This window comes from Nilaparvata lugens, unplaced genomic scaffold (genome assembly GCF_014356525.2).
Source record: "Nilaparvata lugens isolate BPH unplaced genomic scaffold, ASM1435652v1 scaffold8845, whole genome shotgun sequence".
NCBI lineage: Eukaryota > Metazoa > Arthropoda > Insecta > Hemiptera > Delphacidae > Nilaparvata > Nilaparvata lugens.
The window spans coordinates 1-8,746 of record NW_024094589.1 but is presented as its reverse complement, the minus strand read 5'-3'; the positions used below and the strand labels follow the sequence as shown (position 1 = coordinate 8,746).

Here is an 8,746-nt window from a genome sequence, read left to right as displayed (position 1 = left end):
GCTATTTCAGTATAGACTACTGTTATTCATATAACCTTATGGTTAATTTCAACCTACTTGTTTTCTTTGTAGTATCAAACCAGTTCAAATGTTGACGCTTCGCAATTCAACATATTTACATCTCAAATTTCCTAGGTGTTGTTTGTTGTTAGAATTGACAATCTTATGTTTAAACTAAAGACTACTTATTATAGACTCTGGTATTCTATAAACGCTTGTTTAGTAGCCATTACATTATTTCATTTTTGATACCAGATAGATTATTATCTACGTGCATTGCTGTTATATTCATAACCTTTTACTGTCACTCATTGATAATTTAAGATCCAAATTATTCAAATGATTACTATTTTTATTAACTCTGTTCTTTCTAGAAGCATTATTACTGTTTTCAAATTTACTTCATGTATTCAATCTTATCTCGTATTCATGTGTTTTTGACATTCTTAATGCTGATTAAAGTTTTGTATTTCACTAACCTACTTTTTCATTTGGCATTTCACCTTAGCCTACATGTTAATGATTAGTTTTAATACTGAGTTACCTAAAACTGTTTTGCATTCATTCCAGTGCACAGGTTTTTGAATGCACAACGGTTCTTGCACTCATGTGGAGTTTCAGTCGCGTGTCAAATCAATCAAGACACATTGTTTCTCTTATTTCAGAATTTGATTTATTCTCTCCTATTATACAGTCCACTCTTTTCTAAGACTAAATTCCACAACATTATCAAATATTAATGATCCCCAATAATAACTATTCTGTATCTTTATATCATGAAAGCTGCAAAGACAAACATTCCTCAAGTATCACATCATGGAATACTACCTTGGAAAAACTATTCAAAAAATCTATGTCATCAAAACAAATTTAGAACAGGTTAGGGTCCTTGAAACTTCATTTGATCCTTTACAACTTTAAGATGAAAATTATTTTAAAACATTAATTTAATCAATAAGGGACCTTTAAACATTTTGTATACTAATTCAACTTTAGTAGCTTAGTAGATTAAAATATAAATTAAAGAAAACTGAAATTCCCAGCTGGATCCTTACAGAGAAAATATGGCCTCACATTTCAATGTAAAGATACAACCGAAAATCTATTACTCAAACCAAGATTAATAAAATTAGTGATCTATCCAATCCAAATAATATCTCAAAATTACGATTTACAAAAGTCTAATTCCGCACGTTTTACACCCTTCCCCTTTTTTGAAAGTCTATCATTATTAAAACCCATTCTGTCACATCCAGAGTTCCTGGGACGTTCGTTTAATTTGGAAAAAAGTTGTTACCTCATAGCTGTTTCTTCAAATTGAATCTAGGCTCGGTGATCGAGCTCTACACATCCAGATGGACAGGAGACAGCATACCCCAAGCTTCTAGGATGGCCATCGATTCAGAGGGTCTCAGCAGCTTAAAGACACACGTTCATGGTACGGGTTCATGGATACATACGAATTGATGGATTCGCACGTTGATCCCATACTTTGATTTTCTCATACTTACACCGCTTTAGTAGCGGTTATAGGAGGAAAATCTCCATTGTGAGGTGACAATTTGATACTCTCTCTCTTCTTAATTAAAGCAACTACTGAGGCGGAAAAAACTAAAATGCTACTGGAACAAAAGGTTCCAGAGCCAAATACTAAAAAGGCCTAAAGCTGGCATGAGAGCCATGATTAACACAAAGTTCTGATCAGACTACATTTTGTACTGCTTATGACGGAGGACAGACACTGAGTGAATCCACTTCACTTCTCTCGTCTTGCCGTGGACAGCTGTGTGATCGTCCATACTAGATAGACCTAACCAACGTTAACTGTGATTGGCAGTTACTATTCTCTAGAAAAATTTCCACCAATAGAAAGGAACGTTACAACTACAATTTAAGATACATTCTCCCACCAGGTGACCGCTATTTTTCCTTGACAGCTATAAATTCCTTGCCTTATAAGGTCGTGAACCAGACTGATACTCCAGGAAAATTGTAGTTTTTCTGAGTACTACAACTTCTACACACACACACTGACAGAGTCGACACAACACACCGCAGAAAAGCAAAACAGCAAAATCCATTTTCATAACAGGCTAACTTCTCAGGCTAAATCGCATAATTCTCATCACTCACAATTGTAACAATAAAAATTGTTACAGTATGAGTACGGGTGAGAAGGGAATCCCACGGTATGCCTGTCTCACTCACTCCGCCTTACACACTTTTAGCTGTAGCCATAGGACTTAGTTCATCTGTGCTGTAGCTTAGCATTGGACAGCCCGTTCCAGTTAGTATAGAGTTCACTGATACTATTACAATGCGGCGCTTCCTAACATGATGGCGGAGTTTTGCGTCAGGGTACTATAGTGAGGTCCACATTATAATGGCAGTGGATTGAGATAGAAGAATAGCGATGTCGATTCTCTGCATAATTAATTATATTTCTACACTGTCAAAAACATAATTGGCATCGTTGTGGACCTGGAAAAGGATAGTACCACCGGCTTTGTCAAATGATGGACAAGGATAGCGAAACCAAAGTTGATCAAATATTGTCATTATAACGTGGACCTCACTATAGCCAAGTTTCCTTAATGTATGTATAGGGGCTCAACCAACTGACCCAACTCCCATTGACCCAACCTACCACTAGACCCAATTTTTTAAAATAGAGAGAAACCGCGAAACCATTTGACCCAATAGACATCTGACCCAATATACCATTTGTCCCAACTCTATGAATATCAAAAAACCAACTTACCCAATTGACATCTGACCCAACCTACCACTTGACCCAACTACTGTGCTGCACTCTGGCAAAACGTCTGCAATGTTCCAGGCTTGGTTACTCTCTACCTACGGTCTACTCTTCAGGTAAAAGTCTAGAAGGCCATGAAACCAAGCACAACTGTTTTGACAGTTCTTGCTATCTTTGAGGTTAGATTTGTGTTATTTTGTGATTTTGAGGTTAGATCTGTATTATTAAATTTGGATGAGGTTATTAGATTTGGTAAAACCACCATAAAAGCATCTTATCAATCAGTAAATGATTGATGATTATTCAATTTGATATAGGTAACTTTTCACAACTAGATTTTACCTTACTCCAAGTATTGTAGTCTATTGTTGCTATCATAGTTTTTATTAAGTCAGAAAAAAGCTGTTGACAGGTATCCTACAGCCTACGATATAAGTTCTGTAAGACAATGGAATTGAGTTACTGTATTAGAAATAGAAATTGGAAATGAATATTTATGGACATTCCTTATAACCTAGGTTAAAACCTACAACATAAATAATTGTAGAGAATGACTTTGATGGAATCTGCCTTGAAAAATTTCCTCACATGTTTCTTCCCTCAGTAAATTTGGATAAGTGTTTCTAGAATACATCGATTTAGAGTAGCCTACCTACATAGTTTTATGAATATTTCAGAAGCTATATTTCTGGTTGTACTATTTATTTACTGAGAAATAAACAATTTGCACAACGAAATTTGTAAAAAAATCAGATAATCTCCATGATATAGTACCCTACAATTCTCGGTTACCGGTACTTATGAGACTGCATTTCTCAGTTGAGTTATTTATTGAAGTTGTCGAAGGAGTACCACTCATCAAGAAGGCATTGATGTTTTGCGCACCATAAACTATGCCACAAGAGCGCAGCACAGTAGTTGGGTCTAGTGGTAGGTTGGGTCAGATGTCAATTGGGTCAGATGGTTTTGTGATGTTCATAATATTGGGGCAAATGGTATATTGGGTCAGATGTCTATTGGGTCAAGTGGTTTCGCGGCTTTTCTCGATTTAAAAAAATTGGGTCAAGTGGTAGGTTGGGTCAAATGGGAATTGGGTCAGTTGGTATGCACCCTATGTATACTGTCACAGTGTTCATGGAAACTTGGCTGGTACCCTGACACAAAAATCCGCCATCTTGTTAGGAAGTGTCGCATTGTAATAGTATTAATGGTGGGTTGGATCACTTTAATGATCCGGATCAATTGATCTTGTTCACTGCCACGAGCCAATCAGAAGACCAAGGTCACGTGACGTGTCTAGTATTTGCGGCATGTAAAAAGCATTGGTTAGATCTTAGACCAGTTATAGAATAGACACGCTGAGAAGTCTAGCCTCTGAAGCCAACATCTACTGCCAAATCCACCCATCTTGACGTCACAACAGTGACGTCACGCATCGTGTGGAAAACTTTCAGATTGTGTCTATTCAATACCTACTACTACATCAGGCCCCACAACTAATTAATGACGTCATAGCATGTAGATTGATTCTTCCTAGAATCATAGTAGTTTATACTAGCTCATCATTGTATGCTCTCCAACTTTTGTTGCTATATCGGTTTTTATCGGGTGAAATAATATTTAAACTACAGATTAAATAGAAATTTTATTAAAATAAAAACACTTTATTCGACTAATGCTATAATTTCCTCATACTTTCAGCTTAATAGACATATTTGATTCAGTGATAGAGATATTGATGAATTCATCTCAACCAAATAACAGCCTAATAACAACCAAATAATATACCTAATAACATCCTGTATCAGAATCAAAGGAGAGATAATGCAAAGGTAAACCAAATCAGAGGTAACTCATTTTCAGAAAAGAGGCTCCCAAAGACCTGGATGACAATAAATCTGTGGTTACAGAGAAACCTATTATTAGAATGTTTTCTAGTTAGGTAAAACCTTTCCATCTTATGATGTTATGGACAATTCTAAAACTTTCATTTACTTTTTAATTCATTAGTTTAACAGTTCTTTCGCACTTTATTTACACTGATCTTCTACACTCCAATTACACTGTTATTTTACACACCATTTACACTGTTCTTTCACACTTTATTTACACTGCTCTTTCACACTCTTATCACACTGTTATTCCACACATTATTTACACTGTTCTTTCAAACTTTAATTACATTTTCCTTTCAGACTCTTACACTGTCCTTTCACACTTCATGTAAACTGTTGTCCCACACTTTATGTACAGTTCTTCCAAAGTTATTGTGTTATTACACGATTTCTCACTCATCAAAACTTTTCAGTGTTGAACAGTTTTAACTTCCTTTTTTTCAATTTACTTTTAGAAAAATTATCGTTCTTTATCTTCACATAGTTCTTGAGCATTATGTTCGTAGATGCCTTCAGAAGACTATTTAGCACCAATTCTCTGCTATGCACTCCACAATTTAGACTTCTTTGGAATAAACCATATTCATCCATCAATTTTTTTGTGAGTTGCATTGATAATTGCCGTTGATCTTCAACTTGAAGAAACTCTTTTTCGTTGGTTTTCTCAACCAATTTTTGAATCATAATGTTATTCAAAATAATGGCATTCACAACTTCGGGTTTAGGATATGATAATCCACCTCTGTCAATATTTTGTATCATACTATAGTTTGCAGAGTTCTGTTCTTCAACAATGAATGATTTGTCAGCTAGGACGAGAGACTGACGGCAGTGATCACATTGTTCTTTTTTAACACCGCTCTTGCACAATAGCCAGCTAAATACGTGAGTACTGGAACATTGTCTTCAATATTTGCAAAGTCCTCTTCTTCAAAGACAAGGTCTTCAAAACTTTTTGGAATTGATCCACTCACTGATTGATCTAAAGGATCATTTGTACTATTCAATACCTCTTCACTCAATTCAACTTGAATATTGCCAAATTTGCTGGATTTCAATGTTAGTGGAAGTAGATTTTGCAGTCGAATTTTTGATTCCACCTCAAATACCTGACGTAACGAGATCAGGTATTGTGATCCTGCCATTGTTCTATACTTTCCAAAACGTGCTTCTAGTGCATCTGTTTGAATTTTTCCAGGAAGAATATAATTGAAATTAAGCTCATTGATGCAATAATTTGTCAATTCTAGAAGAGCGTGAGTGGTGTGACTTAATGCTTCATGTGTCTCTTTTGTCAATTTGTTTTTTTGAAGATTTTTTTGCTTCCAAACGTCAAGCCAATCTAGAAACTTTTCCAGAAACTTGAAGTTTTCTTGATGAGGAGCAAGAGGCATTTGTAAGTCATCTTTGAAACGTATGTCTTTGAACATAGTTTTAACATTCACAATTCTCCACCACTTCGAAATGAACTTGATGAAGTCTGCTGTTGAATCACAGTGCTCAATTGAATGTAATCTTCCAATGGCCAACAACCCTTCAACCACATGCTCATTGAAAACATTAAGAACAAATTTTACACACTGCCTTTCAAAGTTCGTGGGTGAAAGTGTCTTCATTGACAATGTGTGTGCAAATTTTATGACATTTGCTGATTTGTTCTCAATATCATAAACTTTTTTCAAACAACCAAATGAAGCACTAACTAAATTTACTGTGTCCTCATTACTTTCTATTTCTGGATATTTGATTGTTTGTTCAGTATCCTTTTGATTGATCCAGTTGTTTCTTATGCATTTCAAAATATGCACAGTGTCAAATAAATAGAAAAGTGGCTTCCTATTGTCACTAGGATGTGGATACACAATACTCAAATTAGGAGGATTACTGAATAATGACATAGCTTTGCGATTGATTGCATTGTTGTCACTTATTACACATATTACATTGAAACCTATTTCTTGTAGGCCAACAGTAACTTTTTTTATGTGATAAAATAATGTTTCTGCTTTGATAGTTCTCACTGGTAGAATAAAAATCACTTCTCTGAAAGAAGAACATAGGCTCTGAATCATAAAGACATGTGCTGAACTTGCCATGTCTTGACTATAGTAAGCATGGCCCAAAATTCCTCCTCCAGTGTAGTCAAGATACGGCTTGATATGAATTTCATCAATCATTAATGAAACAGTCAGATCATTCTTATTCAATAGATTGAATTTGCGCTTGGCAAAACTGAGAAAGTTTTTATCCGTTAGCTCTATACTTGGATTTGAATTGTGAACCAAGCATAGATTGTGAAGTGTATTCGGATGAGGTAATGTGATTATGCCCGAACTTCTCAAGTATCTGTAAGCATGAGATGAAATGCTATGGAAAATACTGCATAAAACGGTGAACTCTGTTGAGTAACGGTTGAAAACTTATTTGTATCTAAAAGATTTAATTGTTCCTTAATAAACTTCAATTTTTCCGAGTTGGAGGCAAATTCCAATTCCTCAATTTGGCTCAGACACCCATCAATTGTGCTGAATAAATCACTTTTATTTGGCCTCCCATTAGAGCTTTGAATGAATTTGGTAAATGAATGCAATGTTTCAATCAAATCGTTGATGTCATTTACATCACGCGGATAGTTTACATTGTTCATTGCTTTTAATTCGACTTGCCCCACAAATAACGAAAACTGTAATTTGAATTCACCATGGCTGAAAGTGCAATGTTAGGCACAGGCACAGCTTCAACAATCAAGAAGAGAACACTGTCTGGATTTTTTACGACACTCCATTCACTTGGTACTTCAACTCTTACTGAATCCACTAAATTTGATAATTCAATAAAACTTTTAAATTTGAATTCATCATCGTATTTCTTCTTTGATTGCAAACTTTTCTGAATTGCTTGATTCAACTGATAGTTTTCTTGACGCTCTCTTCTCTCTTCAGCACTTTCTCTTGAAGAATATTTAGTTGACCAATGTTTTGGGCAATTGGGAAAGAATCTGGGAATTGCACCTTCTTTCAACTTGACTCTATCGAGTTTGGCTTCCAGATTTTCTCCATGCTCGTTGTATGCTCTTACTACTTTGATGATATCCCTATCATCAAAGTGCTTTTCACATACCTGAAACAAAGGTGCCACTTTATTAAACCTGTCAAGAAAAGGTCCTCCATTTCTCTCCTCTCATCCCTGCTCTCCACTGATCAACAAATTTATGAATTAGGATGAAAAATTTCTCAACACATCTAGCTTACTTTAATATTCTTACAAAAATAGATATTTTAACTGATAAACATTTTTCAAATAATAACTGAATAAACATAATTAGTTGAGAAACTACAGAGTAATTCTGCATAAAATGCAGACATATTGAAGATTTTCGGAAAAAAAATTCCAAAAAAATAAAAACACGCTTGTCTGTTATGATAAACTTATGATGAATTTTGATTTTTTCAAAGTAGCTATGCTTATTAATGAATGTCTGTTTTGCAGCCTTTGCAGGAAAACTTGAGGCAATTAAAATTAAAATATGATAACTTACCTTTGAAGATTTTGTAGGATTAAAGTTCTTCCTTCTTATCGCTTGTATCCATTTTCTTTTCAAAGTTTCATCTTTCGGAAAAGAAAATACAGAAACTTTTGAAGTCTTCTGATAATTCCCGCGACAGTTGGGTACACAACAACAGAATCCCATGATTTAAAACTCCATTCACCATTACTTTCCACAGACAAATATTAGATTTATGATAAACAAACTATATTTATTGAAATAATAGACCGTGAAAATAGAATTCGTAATACAAATTTCGATGGTTACCGTATCAGATGTAATAACAAGTATCAGCGCTCTTATTTCGCTTGCCTACCGCCAGTAGATCAGTGATCTACATGTAATGACGTCATAGTTCATTGGAGCTCCAGTTGTGGGGCCTGATGTAGTAGTAATTGGTCGAAGGGTTTCAGGACGTTTACTTGGTGTTGTGTTAAAGGGTGGCTTTTCAGCCAGGGCAAAATGATCTCGCTTAAGTTAAATGTGTTTATGTGATATCACTCAAAGTTATTAATGTGTTTTGGAAAATAATAAGGTACTGACCTC

At 35.0% G+C, this 8,746-nt stretch overlaps 1 protein-coding gene across 1 annotated transcript; it reads right to left on the bottom strand.

Annotated features, from left to right (window-relative positions):
* Positions 1-7,664: 7,664 nt before the first annotated feature.
* LOC120349224 (THAP domain-containing protein 2-like) lies at positions 7,665-8,574 on the bottom strand (the record flags this gene model as incomplete). The annotated part of the gene is made up of 2 exons (XM_039419189.1): positions 8,192-8,574; positions 7,665-7,773 (listed from the first exon to the last, which is right to left on the bottom strand). Coding segments are annotated over exons 1-2 (262 nt in total), but the record flags the coding sequence as incomplete, so codon positions are not given.
* Between the last annotated feature and the right edge of the window lie 172 nt (positions 8,575-8,746).